A 16,753-nucleotide genomic window follows, 5' to 3' on the forward strand; every position below is an offset into this window, starting at 1 on the left:
GTAAATTGGATGCTTATCTTGCTGGGATCTATGACCCCAGCTGACTTCCTGCCCTTTGGGCAGGGGGCTAGACTCGATCTCCCGAGGTCCCTTGCAGCCCTAATGTCTATGAAATTTATGAAATCTATGAAAAATGTATGCAATGTAGCAACTCACCATGACTTGAAAAAGGGAGCCTGCATTCAATGGGCACTACTATGTGTCTTATTCATGTGGGTTCCACTAACTTACCCTGAGATAGGTTCCCATCAGCATGTTTGCTCAATATGGTCCACATGTTCTGGAGTCATGCTCAGTGGTGGATGCATTTAATTAAGTTCATATTTGGTTTCTATGACAGAGGACATACTGCTTTTGGTGGCAATTTAATGATAGACAGTGCATTTAATGAGTTTTCTTTTTATGCGAATATAAAATAAGGAGCTTCCCATCCCCACGTGCTTATTGGCGAACAAAACCTTGTCTTATATTTAAGTAAATGTGGTATATTTCAATTAAGAAAGGGACTGAATTTGTCCATCCACTGCATGTATGCTACTGAGCAGTCACAACACAGCACAACTTTATCACAGAGTCTGTGGACTGTATAACTATGAAACTTGGCTATGCTGCTAAAAGGGCAAAACATCTAAATGCAATGTTGGGAAACAGTGCTTCACAGCAGCTATCCCCACAAGTTTCCCAAACCTCATCTGTTAACTGGAGCACATGTACCTTTATGGTACAATCCCTTAGCTTAACACATCTTTTATTTCAGGAACATCTCTAACTGGGAAGCTAGCTCTCTGAGTTGCGTCACCTTAAAACTTAACTAAGGAAAGTTAGTTTCAGGGGGGCAGGGTTTCTATGTAACAGTTCATTCTATTGTATTACTGGGTCTTTTCTAGAGGTATAAGGATTTTTCTTGTGGTTAGCAGATGTGTCTAATGCAGGGGTGGGCAAAATGCGACCTGCGGGGCCCCTAAAAAATTTAGAAAAATTAGTATTTATCTGCCCCTGGCTGCCTATCATGCGGCCCTCAATAGTTTGTCAAAACTCAGTAAGCGCCCTCTGCCCAAACTAAGTGCCCGTCCCAATCTAATGGAATATGGACTTAATGCAGTCAACCTATATAGGAGAAATACCATTTAGTTCTATCAATTTACTTTCTATCCAAAAGCCAAAGCTATTTTCACCTTGAAGACAACAGAAAACTGCATCTCTAATCCTGAATTACTTGCAGATATTAGGATCTTCTAGAGAACCAAGTGTTGTGGTACCTAGGCATCTCATCAAACCTTTTACAGGTTTGTTTTCACTACTTAGAGCAAGTTTCTGCTTTGTAAAAAGTGTAAATATTCTTCGGTGATTAAATAAGACTTCTTATTTTTCTCTAACTTGACTTGCCTCGGTCAAGTTTGAAAAAGGAAGTTATCTTTCATGGTATAAAACAAAAATATCCTGTAGTTTATAGCTACCTGTCAAATTCTATGTGAAAAAAAATTCTTGCTTAAATTAAATTTTCTTCAAATTAGTTCTCTTTCATTGCTCACACACATAAGTTAGCCATTGCAAGTGTTATTGCCATTATTTGCTTTTAAAATAATGCACTCATTAGGTGGAATCATCTAGGAAAAATTATATGGATAACCATACTATAGAGGAATAAAAACGATACATTGCTTTACCCTTTTAAACTCTGCTTCCTTGTCCACTTCCAGGGAGTTTCACCAAGAGAAATACTGCATTCACAAGTGCCAGACATCCCTCATGCAGACAGGCAGACAAAGGAAGTAGGTAACTATGTTCAGAACACAATGGAATGTGCAATATTTTGCCTGATATGTAACCTAGCATCAGTTTAACACACAAGCCACCTACACAACTTTTAGCATGTTTTATTTTAATCAGAACTATGACATTTTAAATTAATTTTTATACTCCACTCCCCGCTCCCTAATTGGACTTCTTCTCATGAAGATGTAATTTCTTTAATTGTTAAAAATTTTTTAAAAAGTAATAATCACATCCTAGACTACACAGACACCTGCTTATTTATTCCTTAAATGTTAAAATATAATGCAGAGCAATACTACTGCTTTGTTTTCATTTTGAACTTTGCATAAACTCTATTTTATAATATGCCATAAACACTTAATGTATTTTAGATTTTTAAATAGTAGAATACATATGTATACAAATACAGTGAGCACTGAACAAGGCTAAATATATTTTAATGGCCTCAAATTAGGTCTTGCTAAATGTATTCAACATGTGTCATACTTGAATAAAATATTAAAGTGGATACAAATCCTAAAAGTATAAACCAAGTCCTCTTTCAGGGAGATAGATAGATTATATCCCAAAATAAACTTTAGAGATGCTTAATCTAGTTGAATTAATTAATTCCAGTCAAGGAAATTTAAATAAATATGTAAGAGCTGCAATATCCTCTCCTTACGACCCAAGACTCTCTCTTCCTTTCCAAATGGACTCCAAACTTTGCTATATTATTACTGGCATTTATAAGCATGTACTACAGAAAAATTCTAAACTCACAAAGCATCAATATCCAGTCTGAGAAAAAAAAATAATTGCAAATGTATAGGGTTGTATGGAAAATTTACCAAAACCCCTCCAAGTAGCAAATAAGTGTCATGATAATTTGAATCTATTTTTCAGTCCTAAATCTAGGTTTGTTGTTTTATTCAGACATTAAAGGATTTTCAGGATATATTAAATTGTTAGGAACTTTACATGTAAATAATAAACTTCGTGTGTGCAATATACCAGTGTATGGACGCTGGCTTAAACTAAAAAAATGAGAATATCAATTCTCAGGCATCCTTTTGTACTCTACATGCAGACACTGAATTATCTGCGCTGTTTTGCAAAAATTGGCCAAACTGGCTTCACAATATATAGCGATGCAAAAGGTCTGCTTGCTTAATTCACACAAGTAATCCAACCATCTTCAGTGTGACAACTTCTAGGAGTATAGGAGATAGGATCTGGCTCTCCCAGCTCTGCATACATATACAAGAACTGCCCATGTTACCCAGCTGAAAGAACACTCTAAGTAGATGACCCCCTCTGTCCTCGTCTCAAACACCAAAGCAATGCATTCATTAGTGGATGCTAGTTAGAATATGAGACTGACCCTTCTCAACTGCTCTACCCTCAGGCTGCCCGTGCTGCCTCTCCTCCCCCCTGGGGTAGAAGTACAGCCCAGTGTGTGAATTACTGGCAGTGGGAGGAGGCAAGGGCAGCATGCCCCACCCAACCCCCATCCATTACTCCTTGTACTGCTGGCAGCTCAGCTGACATGGGTGTCCCAGCAGTGGCAGCAACAAGTCTCACCACCTTGCTCTGCCCTCCCATGCTGGGTTCTACCCTCTGGACTGCAGAGGCAGCTCCTATCTTGGTCCAGGCAAGCTGCAGCCCCATGCCTTCTGTAAATGCACAAATCCCTCCAGTACCCGACACACAACCCCTGCCCCATACACTGCAGGACTGGGACCTTGGGGAAGTGGGTCAGGAGTGAGAGGCACCAGAGCTAGGGGACACAGGGCTGTGTATAGGGAGTGAAGAGCACGGGCAGAGCCAGGGAGCTGTTTTCTACTTAAACTATTTATTGTGGTGGGACTTGCCATTGATGTTTACAAATGGGTCCTAGTACAAAAAATGCTAAGAACCACTGCTTTAGTTAATGCATTCAAGTTACTTGACCCAAGGCTGGCTAGCTCAAGCAAATGCAGCACACTGGTAAAAAACATTAAAGCTATACAAAGTGTTTAGACCAGCAGTTGAGGAGCTTGCCTGTACATGGAATTAATGTGTAATAAACTCCAGCGCATATAGTACAGGAGTTTATTGCTCCTGGACACCCAGGACCACAGCACATTGAACCGGATTGAAAAACGTTGACCTGGGACTGCAGCACATTGAGCCAGGAAGGAGCAGCCTCAGCTGGCAGGAGGCCTGGGGGTCAGCCTGCCAGCCCAGGGCAACTCCAACTAAGCTCAAATATGGTGCAGAGGAGCTGGCTAGGGCACAAGGGGGCTTCAGTGAAAGGTTAGCTAGCAGGCAGCCCCTGCACTAAAACTTCCTTGTTCCCCAGTGAGCCCCATCAGCATTTACACATGTGTTGCTATGAAGTAAAAACTCTACCATGGGATAATACTTGAATTTACAAGTACTAACCTACAGCAGTTAGTTTACTCTGCCCTAATAGCATTGCACATGTAGACACTGAGATGTTTACTGCAGGGCTAATTAGGCAACTCCACAGTAAACATCTTGTGTAGATGCACCCAAGAAGCAGTAATTATAGCTTTGTGAATATCTGTTTATCAGTTTTTTTTACATCCACTGGCACTTCAAAAAGCCTAAAATCTTTTGATTTTAAATTTAAACAAAAAGAGCATTTTTGGATCATTTATTTTTCTTCACAAAAGTGAGGGGAAAATCAGAAAGTCCTTCTGGATCAAAAACACTTAAAATAAAATAGGCTTGCTTGTATTTTGTTTTATTTTCACTGAGTTCATGAAGAAAAATAGCAATGTCAAAATGATTAGACAGTGCTCAATGTACACTTCATCAAAAAAGAAAACATTTTTGGCTGAAACATTTCTCCCAGCTCTAGCTATAACCCAGGCAGATTCGTTAAGAACTGCAGTGTCACTAGCACTCCGAGACCCAAACAGTTAGCTAGGTTGAGCCTAAGTCACCACCTAATTTGTACTACAGATGTGTGTGTGGGGACAGGATTCAGGTTAAGGACAAAACCCAACTTAAAAATGGAGCTAACAGTGCAATAAAAACAAGCCCTGTGAGAAGAATTTGTTAGTTACTACTACAGGAGCAGCAAGGGGAATTAAGTATTTGGGACTCCGGTGATGTCACTGGCATTCTTTATTTATTATTATTGTTCTGGTAGTACCTACCAAGAGCAAGGCCTCATTGTGCTAGGAAATATGCAAACACCGAGCACTAGAGAGAGTCCTTGTGCAAAGTGTGCATAGTCCTAACAGAAAAAAAAGGTAAGGGGAAAAAGCTACACCAAAAAGTAGATTGGTTGGTGTGAGGGTAGAAACATTACACTAGTTCCATAATTTGGGGGAGGGATGAGTTAGAAAGGAATTAGCTACATGGAAAGATGAGAAGAGAAAATGTAAGGAGCTTAAAGAGAAGCAAGGAAAGGGTTGGAAGATGAGAAGTGCAGTGCAAGTACAGAGCTGGAGAAAGCATCCTATCAGCACAGAACAAAGGGAAATCAAGGCTACACAAAATATTAGGGTCCACTGGTCTCTACTTAAACTACTTTTCCAGCTGTTCTGAGTTGTAAAACTCATTGACTACAAGAGGAGATAGACTGCATATACTACATACATTGCATTTGGGGTAGGAATCAGGAACGAATGACTTTAATGCAAATGTAATAAACATATTTTTTTAATCTTGTCATTAATGACAATAAACTAAAAATCTATGATAAGCTTCGTGGCTAGTGAGAGACATTTTAATATATGTTCTGACCAAGCCTTATCATATCAATGCTAACAATCATTTGTGTAATTAAATACAACCAAATGTAGACAAATAACCTTTTGGGACATGATACTGCTCCCAAAAAAATTAAACGCTATTTTACTCAGTGACCAAAAATTAAGTATTTCACAAGTTAATTAATAAATAAATAAATAAATAAATAAATAAATAAAGGTCAGTATAACAACTCAATCCTAGATCAGTTGCAACTGGAAGTAACTATGTGAAGTGATGGCTATTTGGTACTCCTAACATAATTCTTTGTGTCACACCACTTTGTAACTGGCACACTTGCTGACAGTTTCAACAAGGAAGTAACAGAGGAACTAGACATAAAAAATAAACTATAGGTTTCCCTCGCTTTATGCTGTACACGCATTCCTGGAAAGTGGGGCATAGCTCAAACTCACCTAAAGGGAATCCACTTTACAATGTAACTAACGGGGATACATTCCAAGATGTAGACCCCAGACCCATTTCTACCACTTTTACAAGACAATGCTGGTACTCAGCAACAGCAAACAATACACACAAGCACAGGGCACTATCATAATGGGGATGGCAACTACAGAAACATATGTTGCAAACCGTGAGCGAGGAGCACAGATCCACACAGTACATGTCACTCCCACAATGCACCACACAAAGGAGCTGACTGCAGGCTTCCACCACACTGATCACATAACGGTGAATTTACCTTGCATATTATGAATTTTTTATATAAAAAGGGTCATCACATCAGAACGAATTCACACATACAGAACCCGCATAAAGCAAGGGAAACCTGTACTTGACTCCTCTAGAGGTGGTGGTCACTGCAGAAGCAGGTGGATACTCATTAGCAGAAACAGCTTTGCTGTCATCCACAATGCATCATTTCTATACAGAAGAAGAGACAAGAATCAGTTTTCATTGCTGTCACTTTCACAAGCACTGAGTTCATGCGTATTTTAACTGGAAGATTATCCCCAAAACACAGGCTTCTCGAGACGGACTAAAGAGGGGACAGTGAAGTAATCTAACACAACTCCTATCTTAAATTTTAAAAAGTATAATTTCTGATAAAGGTAATCAATAATATTCAGGGTTAGAACAAAAAAAAAAAAAACAAACCTCTACACTAATTTAAAAAAAAAAAAAATCTATATTGTCTTGTATATTATTATCCTGTTCTCAGACAAAGTTACGCCCGCTCAATTTACAGCTAGAGAAATTAAAGACTCTCTTGCTATTTCATGTAGTGACCAAAAATTAAATCTAATCAATAAATAAATACAATTCAATATAATGCATCAATCCCAGTTCAATGCAACTGGAAGGTGGTAGGTATTTGGTAGTCCTATTGTAACGCCTTGTGTTGCATCACTTTAAAACTGTCGACAAGCGTGGCAGTTACAACAAGGAGCGTGGCAGTTACAACAAGGAAGTCACAGAGTAAGTAGACATATAGAATAAACTACTTGGCTCTTCTGGAGGTGGTCTCTGCAGAAGTAAGTGGATACTCATTAGAAGAACAGGAGAGTTCAGTCACAGAACCTAAACTAGTTACACGAATTTACACTCCTGTCTATGTCAATGCAGTGCATGTAAGGGAATTTCATTTACCATTACCATACACATCACCCTTTAATTTGAACCTTCTGTTCATTACAACAGAAAAGACTACAAAACAATACATTTGGGGAACTATTTTTCTCAAGAGGCAGAAGACTTGGGCTGTGTGTAGATGAAACAAGGGGCATGTGTACACAACAGTTTAAAGCAGGCTAAATGCTTTTGCGCTGCTTTAATGGTGTAGGTGTTTGCACGCCACGGTGGCCTACTGCACATTAATTCGAGCTGCTGTGGGAAATTCGGCAGCATAATGCACCTTAAATGACTTGGGGCACAGCAAACTAAAACTCCTCCAAGGACTTACATTAATGACAATAAACTAAAAATCTATAAGCTTCATGGCTAGTGACAGACATTTTAATATATTTTAGCTCCTCCAAGGAGTTTTAGTTTGCTGCCCCTATAGCCGTAGAGCGAAGCACTGGGCTCTGTGCAGCTCCACGGCTCTGCAGGAAGCCTTGCAGGCAGCCTGGCAGCAGCCCGGGAAGGCAGGCAGGCTCCGCTCAAGAAAAGTAGCAAGCCTGATCTCCACTGCCCCCCTCACCAAGCCTGACTGAGCTGTGCAGGGGTCCGGTGCTTCCCTTGCCCTCCCTGCCACCAGAGAGGCAGGTAAGTCAGGTGTATGCATGACATGGGGGTTTAAAATCAGCCCTAAATTGAAGCAGTGTTTTTAAAAACCCACCATTTCAATTTAGGGCCCCCTGTTTTGACTACCCATGTCCTTGACGTCAGAAAAGGCTGTGTGTCTTTGATCAGAACTCTAACGCTCTTTCCACCGATACTACATGCTCCTGTAATGAACATGCAGAATTAAATAAAAAGCACAGCCTGTTTAAACAAAGATCAACTTTGCCTTTCCTTATCCTTATGGCTTTGCATCACAAGCTAACATCATTTCAAATATGCTACAAATCCCAGTGTAATGGAAGATTCTGAAACAGTCATTAGGTTTGCTCTACTCCAAACACATCTGTAAATCTCAAAATTGGCTATTTTTTTGTGTGTGCACACAGGGAGGGGATTTGTTAGCTGTAATTCAACTTTTAATTAGACCAAAGAGTGGTAGGAGTGTGTGTAATATATGTTTACCAGTAGGTAGAAATTTTAAAGCTGTTCATGTCATCAAGATTTCCTGTACCTGAGATAATAAAATAAGTCACAAAAGCAAAACTCCCTGGGTAAGTTACAGTCTGAATGATATGTATTGGTATCAACGTATTTATAATCTTTTCTACACCCACTAATGTAATATTTTCAAGAAAAGCCTTACGTCAAATAAAATCTCAGAAAATAGCATTCATGCACTGAGGCAATTTACATCATGAAACAGCTTATTATGCATGGGTCTTACTGCAAACTAGAACTCCACTGCAGATTAAAAGCATTTAATGGCTCCTTACTTTTTGGAAAAGACAGACCCTTCTTCTTCCAAAGCTGATTTTAGATGCATGTGTAACATACACAAATCTGTATTAAAAATATAGCCTGATATCTTTTGGGGGAAAAAAGTAACCTGTTAGTTTATGTCAGTAATCACTTCCAAAGTTTAATCATCCTGGCTAGCTTGCTTTTTTATCAAGGTCACCAAACCAGTTTTAGACCATATTCTAGGTAAGTTCCCAGATAATTTTAACACAGAGTGGATCTTGATAGCCTAAGCGTTAGCAGACAGTTTGCATGTGCCAGTTGGAAGAAAAGGAAGGTCTACAGAGAATCCTCCAACTCCTGCTTTTCTTGACAAACCCTGATGGACTGCTTCAAATCCTAGAAGGCACCATGAAGAGTTGGTATGTTTTTCCTAGTTTAGCAGCCACATAGATAGCTATATCTAGATCTACAGATAGATATTTCTATAGTTATCTATGTAGATCCAGATAAATACAGATATACAGCTATAGAAATAGACCTAGCTGTAGCTAGAAGGGTATATCTAGACAGACAACGCTTCATAACCCTGTGCTCCACATAAGACAGGGACCCAGGCTGCCCCGCACCCAGCAGTTGATGCTCCATGCCGTTTTCCAGCCAGCCCCAAAACTTTGCAAGGTCCTTCATCCTCCGCCTCCGCCCCCGCAAAGGAAACTTTCCCCAACCCGCCCTCGCCCTTCCCCTGCAGAGGGCAGCCAGGGGCCAGGGCCCCGGCGCGCCGCAAGCCGCTGCTCTGGCGGCGCCTCCACCCGCCGCGCCCGCAACTCTGCAAACAAAGTAAGTTGCGGCCGGGCCGGGGGCAGTGACCACGCTTACCTTCCGCAGTTTCGCGCAGCGCCCTCGGGCAGCCGGCAGCGCCTCTGCCGGCTCCTGCAGCTGCCCTGCTTCTCCGGGCTACGGCCCCGGTGGGGGCCACGGCTGCGGGAGCCGAGCAGGGGCCGCCTGCTCGGGAGGAACAAAACCCGGCGCGCGCGGGGGGCGCTCGGGGGGCTCCAGACCTGCGGGGCCCCCTGGCGTCCTCGGCCCAGCAGGCAGCCCCGCCCGCGCGAGCCCCCAGCACTTACCCTGCCCGCCGGGGCTGCCGCGCAGACATTGCAGCATTTGGGGGGGGTTGGGTTGGGGGTTTTTTGCATGCTGCCGCGGCTCGTTCTCCCGGAGCCCGCCCCCCTCCCTCCGCCAGCATCCCGCTCCTCCGCCCGGGGGGCGGGAATACCCCCCTCCTGCACCCCCAGCCTCGCCCGCCCCCATCCTTGCTGCTGGGGCTGATGCTGATGCTGGGCCAGGGGAGCCGTTCTCCCCCCCGCCCTAGCTGCACCGGGGAAGCCTCTGCACTCTGCTCCGGCTTGGCCCCGCCTGCGGTGGCTGCAGGACTGGAGAAGCCCTGGGGAGGGGTGTTTAAAGACCCACCCCAGGGATGGAGGAGGGGAAAGGTGCTTCCAGGTCCCGGTGCCGTGAAGTGTCACGGGGAGGGAAACCTCTGTTCGGAGGACTTTTTTCTTTCTTCCTCCCTCCCCCCCCAGCTCTTAGCGCCTTTCCTCCTCCCCTTGCAGAAAGGGTGGAAGTTTCCAGGCTGTCGGGCCTTGGAGCCGCGCTGCTCCATTCCTGCAAGGCAGCGGGGTGCTGCTGCGGGCACCCAGGCCAGGGCACCACCCTCACAACCGCCACACAGGGGGTCTCACTGCCTGAGGTGCTACCTCTGAGCAGGGTCCAAACTAGCCGAGGTTCTAGCATCATCGATTTAAAAACAGGTTGTTAAGACCCAGGTGAGCACAATCCTTGGCTGGGGTGGTCTGGTTGGGACTGGTCCTGCTTGAATTAGATGACCTCCTGAGGTCCCTTCCAATGCTTCTGCAATTTTCTGAGACAAAGAAAAAAGTTCTCTAAAAAATTCCTGACTAGCTCTTGTGTTAAACTGTTGTTGAGAACGTGCTCAACCTTTTAGGAGCATGCTCAACCTTCTCAGAAATCAAGTAATTTATTTATGCCTAAGTAAGGATGTAGAAGACTAACTTCAGAAACCCTTTTTAAAAAATTTGGTATGTATGGATGTTCAGCTTTCCCCTGTAAAATGTGAGTAAGCAAAATCTTTAAAACACTTTAAGATATTTAGATGAAAATATAGAAGAGCTTAATATAATTTTTATCCATTATTAATGTCCTAATATTAGAAAAGTTGGCTCTTGTTCCTTGGAAACCATGTTGGGTTGAATCTAAATGAGCTATTAGAACTGGAGTCAGGCAAGGATGTGCAATTGCACCAACACTCTTTATTTGTATTGCAGCTATTCTTCATCTCATTGCTGATAGATTTCCACCTGGAGTCAGCATCCAGAATCACAAGAACAGGAATCTCTTTAATATCAACCAGTTATGTTCCAAATCCACAATGATGCTGACAGTTGTGTCACATGTGCCCACTCAACTATAGAGCTCTAGTTCACCTTTGATTGCTTCTGTGAACCATATGGAATGCTTGGACTCGCTGTCAGCTTCATGAAAACCAAGATAACTGACCAACTCACTCTAAGCCAACAATAAGGCATTGATTATGTGTAGCAAACCCACCTCACTATGGTAGCAGATAGAGGAGACAAAGAAAAATAGCTTTGACTCAGCATCACCAGGATCTGCTCCTTGCTTCCAGAAATATTTGCTACATCTGCAGGTGAACATGCATATTGGATTAGCCTCCTCAGTTATCTATAGACTCACCAATAACTTCCCTCTACTATATGAGGACAACAGTCTCTCAGAGGGACTGCTGATGACCAAAATCAGTATTTTGACTAAACTTAATTTTTTTTTCTAACTGAGAAAAACATGTTTATTCATATTTTCAGTTCTTACCTATATTACAAAATGATAAGTGATGCTTTTATTTTTTTACTATAACTATTAAACGTTATTGCTACTTGTTACTTATGTCAAGCTCTAGTTCAATGGAAAGGAACTCAAGTGCAAGAGGATTTTTAATTTTTTTTATTAGGTAGAATTAATTTAAATGTCCTGAATACATATTAAAATATGTTTGTGTTTGATTATTAAATGCTTTAAATGCAAAAGAAGTATTATTGATACTGTGGTAATTGAAATCATTGTTCCTGATTGCTGTGTCCTTCAAGATTAAGAGCTGTTACAGCTCATCTTCTAACAACCAGCCTCTATTCAGAGACTAGAAGAAAACATGCTATCCTTCTTTTTCAACTCTCAATCAGTTTTATTGGCTCTGAATTAGCTAGTCATTGAATTGAACTAAGTAAACTAAAATAAAATAGTCTCTGCACCTGTAAAATAGACTACTGCTACTTCTTGTTTAGTACTTCATTTTAGCTGCTTAATCTGTGATTTCTGACAGTATTATGAATTTCTTTGAGCGAGTGTGTACTATTTATTTGTTGTTTAATTTAAAATATTTTAATCAATTTTGATATGTTTAGGCCCTAGCATAGGTTGCTATAATTTCAGGTTTAATTTTAAATGGATTTACTTATTTAAAAGAGAAAATATTTTTAATAAATATGATTTGGAGCTTTTTATTAAAAACTGATTATCAGTCACTCTGGAAACACTGTGGAATCATAAGTTAAGTAAGTCAAATTGCACTTGCAGTGTGATTTTGATGCAGTTGATGGGAGTACAAAGCTTTTCTAATGATAAACTGTGTAAAGTTGCCTTTGGGGTGTGCAAAGAGACTGATACTTGAAAGTAGAGAAGTGTTTATATCCTGTTTCTAACTATTGGTATGGAGAGCAAAAAATTACTGTAGACAAACATGTTAATTATTAAATAAATGAGGGAAAAAAAGAATTTCAGAATCTACAAGCTAACACTCTCTTTTATTACCCAGCTCCCTCCCCCCTACCACCCTGAGTTCCATCTCCCAAAGCCTCTTATGCTGTTTACTGACCATCTCTTCCTCCTTCAGCCAAAGATAAGACTGACAATTCCCTGCATGTTAAGTTACTGTCAGTATTCCATTGCCAATTTTGTCTCCGCCAGATATTATTACTTAGTGCATCAGAACCAAACCAAAGTCCATATTTGTTGCATCTTTGATTTACTATCATATGAGTTAATTCTTTGGTGGAAATAGTCAGATTTGAAAGGGCTTTGATTTAGGTCAGTGTTGATTTACATATGGTAGGAGTCAATGGGCTTGCATTTTCTTTCACTAATCCTTAATTGTAGATTGAAATGTATTGGTTGCCTCTCATTTGTCCTATATCAGGTAGAACATTCAATAGCTGAACTATCTTTCTGTTGTTCTCCTGGAGAACTCCACTTGATACCTCTTTCCAGATGCATGTTTGATCATTAATAACTACTCACTGAGCACAATGATGCAACTAGTTTTGTGTCCACCTTTACAGAAATTTTTTGTCTAGTCTGCGTTTCCTTAGAATGTTGTGGGAGACCATGTCAAAAGCCTTGCTAAAATCTCATCCACTATTCTCCCTCCATCAATATAACCTGTTATCATAGAGGAAATCCAGATGGGTCCGGCGTGACTTGCTCTTGAAGAATACATGCTGGCTGTTTCTGATCAGCGTTTTCTACTGCAGATGCTCAGAAATAGACTCCTTGATGAACTGCCCCATAATCTTTCCTGGTACAGATATCAGATTGACTGTTCCATAATTCCCCAGATTCTCCTCATTCCCTTAAAGATAGATGCATGTGGATTCTCTTCCTACCCTTTTCTAGTCACCTGGAACTTCAGCTGGCCTCTCCAAGTTCTCAAAGATGATATTGGTAGTGCAGTGTCACTCTCCTGTGAAACTGTTGGGTGAATAGTCACAGTTAGGACTTATTTCTGAACAGCGATGGCAAAAGAAGGTGGAATGTTCTAGAAAAGTGATAGCAAGAACAGGCAGGTTCTTGACTATATACTGATGAAGGCAAACATTTGGAGACCTGCTTGTTCTGTAAGATGATGTTCATATTATTTTAGCTTGCATGTTTAATAGGATAAAGCATTTTTTGTGTTATGTAGTAAGCAAAGGTCCCATCTTGTCTAGGCTAGCAGGCCCTTAACTGAGCTTAAGCTAAAATTAGCATGACCTTTAGTGTGGTTATTTTTGTTAAGAATGGTCTGGTGGAAGGGTCTAGTTCCTGTCTGGTAAAGGTCAAGTTCCTCTTTTAAAATACTTTGCTTTTGAGATGAGCATGTGTGACTAAACTAATTCTATAGGTTTTTAAATTGTAAACAAATTAATTATAAAAGGGAACTTTTGTGATGTTATATGCTAATGTTCCTCTATAAAATATGCTGAAGCTCACAGCAAACTAAGGCTGGTAACAAATATCTTGTGTGGGTAACTGGTTAAGTTTTCTTATCCTCATCAATAAACCAGTTGAGAAGCTGTGCTGCATTTGTCTTCTAAACATTTATTCATGAATTCATCCATAGTCAGTAGTGGGTTGTGAAGGATTTCTTGGGTTAATTCTCACCCCCTGTTCCAACTGTTAATAAAGTGAGAATACTGGCCAGCCCACTTGCTCAGGAAGGCTGAAGGGCAGCTGAAATATAGCAGTGATCAGAAGGAAAATGATAGAATACATGGGATCTTTAGAACAAAAAGAAAAAAATGGTGGCAAACCAAAACAAAACATTTTTGCAAACATCTTTTCTATTTTTAACAGTCTCAAGTTTTTTATTATCCCCGGTCCTGCAAGATGAGCTATGCAGATAGGGTTACTGGAAGTCCCATGGTCCACTCTGGACCAACTCTCGGAATAGTCATATTTTTAACTTCATCGTACAGTAATTAAAAGAATAATTTTAGATGGTGGGAGAATGCTAACAACACAAAGATGTACAAGATTATTGTCCTGATTTGTTTTGTTTTTTAATCACAGATTTTTAAAAACAGATCTGGACACTAATAGTCCACAAGAATTTCCAAAAGAGCTCTAACATGCATTTTTAAAGCATAAGCATAATAAATATATAGCTAGCACATTACGATAAATTTGTCATTCAGTTCATTCTCATTAACGTAGGCTGTTTCAATGAAAGATATGTTGGCTTATTTCAGTCATGAAAAACTGTTCTCTTCTTTCTGTACTCCCAAAGATGAAGTAATAGTGCTAAATCCTTAAAAGTATCCACAAGCCAGGATTGTGCTGTAACCTTTCTATTACATAAATAGAAGTTTCCTTTACAGTGTCCTGTACAGTCAGCATTTTACACCAATAAATCTCAAATTGACTCCAGTTGCTTATTATGATTGAAAAGCTATTTATTATTTCTGCACTGGAACTGTATCTGGCAAGATGCCAGATGCAAAAGAAGATGTGATCCCTGAGTAGTTCACAAGCTAGGAAAAGCAATTGCACATTATCAGGTACTTATTTTCAATACTATGGTACAATAATTGTGAATACTTAAGAGCCTGTTGCTAAAACAGTCACAAAAAATAGTGTCTCTGATCCATACTTAATGACTGAATCCAGGATCCCAAAAACAGTTATATAAAGTTGTCTGGAATTGGATCAGCATGTACATTAATAATAAATACAAACATACAAAGGTGTAGTAAAGTGGTTGACCGTTATTAGAGTTTAGATTAGGACAAACAAAATAGAAACATCCCAGATTATCCACTTTACATAATAAGGCACAAGCAAATAACCACTTGAAATCTGTTCTCCTTAATACAAACACAGCAGCATTCCTGTAAAGACTTAAGTTTGGTAAGTGATTATTTTATGGGTCAGCCAGTTTTGAAGTTGTTTTTTTTTTTTTTTTTGTGGGATTAAGTGGGAAGTGTATTTTGCTGCAGTTTGTCTTTGAAGTGACTGCTGGGCTGTTGTCAATGTAATATTTTATAGATTGTTAAAAAGGGAGCTTATGTTAATAAATACTTATTTCATGTTATTATTATCTATTAAAAAGAGACTAATATTCTGGATGGCATATCAGAGTTTATGAATAACTGGGATCTTAAAATACCAGGAATTATGTATTATGAAAAAATTACATTTCACATCAGTGAAATATTCATCAATTTTTAAAAAAATACCTATTTCCAAATCACTTTGAGTTAATGCTTCTACTTCTATTTATATATGTTAAAAATAGCTTCTAATGGAATGTTTCACTGATAATAGCAACTGTTTTAAAGAGTGTTTAGAGTGTTTTTCACTTAAACTGTATAAAAAAGGATTTAGTGCTTAATATTGAGGGTTTATTTATTTGTTTGTTTCTTTTGCCCTTTGTTCTTATTTTGCATTTTCTTTCGTTGGAAAACTTTTTTTCCCTTTCTGGATATTTCACATCATCTTTTCCATTCGTCATGAGGCAGGTTGCTGATTACCAGAATAACTGCCAAGCTTTCAACTCCTTGTCATCAATGGGCTGTGAATGACAGACAGCATTAATGTTGGCAAGCTCCCACTCTCTTTTTTGCCTTTCCTAAATGTAATTAAACCACACTAATACAGCAAAAGAAAAGCTGCAGCTTTATTTTACTTACCCTAATAACAAAACAAATCACAGAAGCACACAATGCAGTCAAACCCATCAAGACAAGGGTATTCAGAGGTATGGGAATGTGGGTATATGTAGTGTTTAGACAGAGAGAGAGACTGCATTATGATGACTCCTTTCTATTCTTGGCTCTACCGCTAATTCCAGGTGAAGTTGCTAAGGCCAGCATTTAAGAATAGCCACTGATGTTTGCTGTTAATCTCTTGGTCATCTCTTCATAGGTAAATTGCAGATAATTACAATCTTGGGTGGATTGTAAATCAATGTTTATAAATCCATGGATGATGTTCAGACAAAGGTTTGAGTTGTATTAAGCAACCACAGGGGCAGAAGAGAACATGACAAACCATCTATCTCCTTAGATATTGTTGGGGAGGAAGCCCTGACTGTTAGTAACACTTTACCTTCAAAAAGGTCAAAATATGAAATTAAGGAAAATACTGTCTAAATCTCTGAGTACTACATGCCAAAAAAGAATGAGACTTAAAAAAACACTGATTTTTTTTAACTGCAGACAAACAACAGAACAAAGTGCAGTATATTACCGAGCTAAAACTGAGTAAGAACTGTATGCTCAGCTTATATCATAGTTAGTGTCACAGAAGCAGTCCAACCAACATCTATAAAGAGGCAAAGAAACAGAAAACAGCAGAGATGACGACCGGAAAACTCTATAGGCCCGATCACCCT

At 39.9% G+C, this 16,753-nt stretch overlaps 1 protein-coding gene and 1 long non-coding RNA gene across 7 annotated transcripts in view; one reads left to right on the top strand and one right to left on the bottom strand.

The window, feature by feature from the left end:
* The window catches only part of MPPED1 (metallophosphoesterase domain containing 1), a 77,096-nt gene extending 67,063 nt beyond the window's left edge, over positions 1 to 10,033 (bottom strand). For 3 of the 5 annotated variants that reach the window (XM_019544338.1, XM_019544334.1, XM_019544335.1), the window contains exon 1: positions 9,636 to 10,033. In XM_019544338.1, coding sequence (XP_019399883.1) covers positions 9,636 to 9,754 — 119 coding nt within the window. In that variant the 5' untranslated portion in view covers positions 9,755 to 10,033. Of the gene's footprint in view, positions 1 to 562; positions 574 to 9,387; positions 9,556 to 9,635 lie in introns of those variants that run through there. The other 2 variants (XM_019544336.1, XM_019544333.1) reach the window with 2 other exon arrangements.
* Positions 9,017 to 15,751, top strand: LOC109316351. Of its 2 annotated transcripts, XR_002102822.1 has the most exons (3): positions 9,017 to 9,348; positions 10,092 to 10,334; positions 10,879 to 15,751. It is a non-coding gene; the product is annotated as an uncharacterized LOC109316351 (long non-coding RNA). The 2 variants fall into 2 exon arrangements; XR_002102821.1 differs by lacking the exon at positions 9,017 to 9,348 and having other exon boundaries at positions 10,064 to 10,334.
* The last annotated feature ends 1,002 nt before the right edge of the window (positions 15,752 to 16,753 follow it).

The sequence above is a fragment of the Crocodylus porosus genome, unplaced genomic scaffold, assembly GCF_001723895.1.
Source record: "Crocodylus porosus isolate Cpor-Errol unplaced genomic scaffold, CroPor_comp1, whole genome shotgun sequence".
In the NCBI taxonomy this organism is placed as follows: domain Eukaryota; kingdom Metazoa; phylum Chordata; order Crocodylia; family Crocodylidae; genus Crocodylus; species Crocodylus porosus.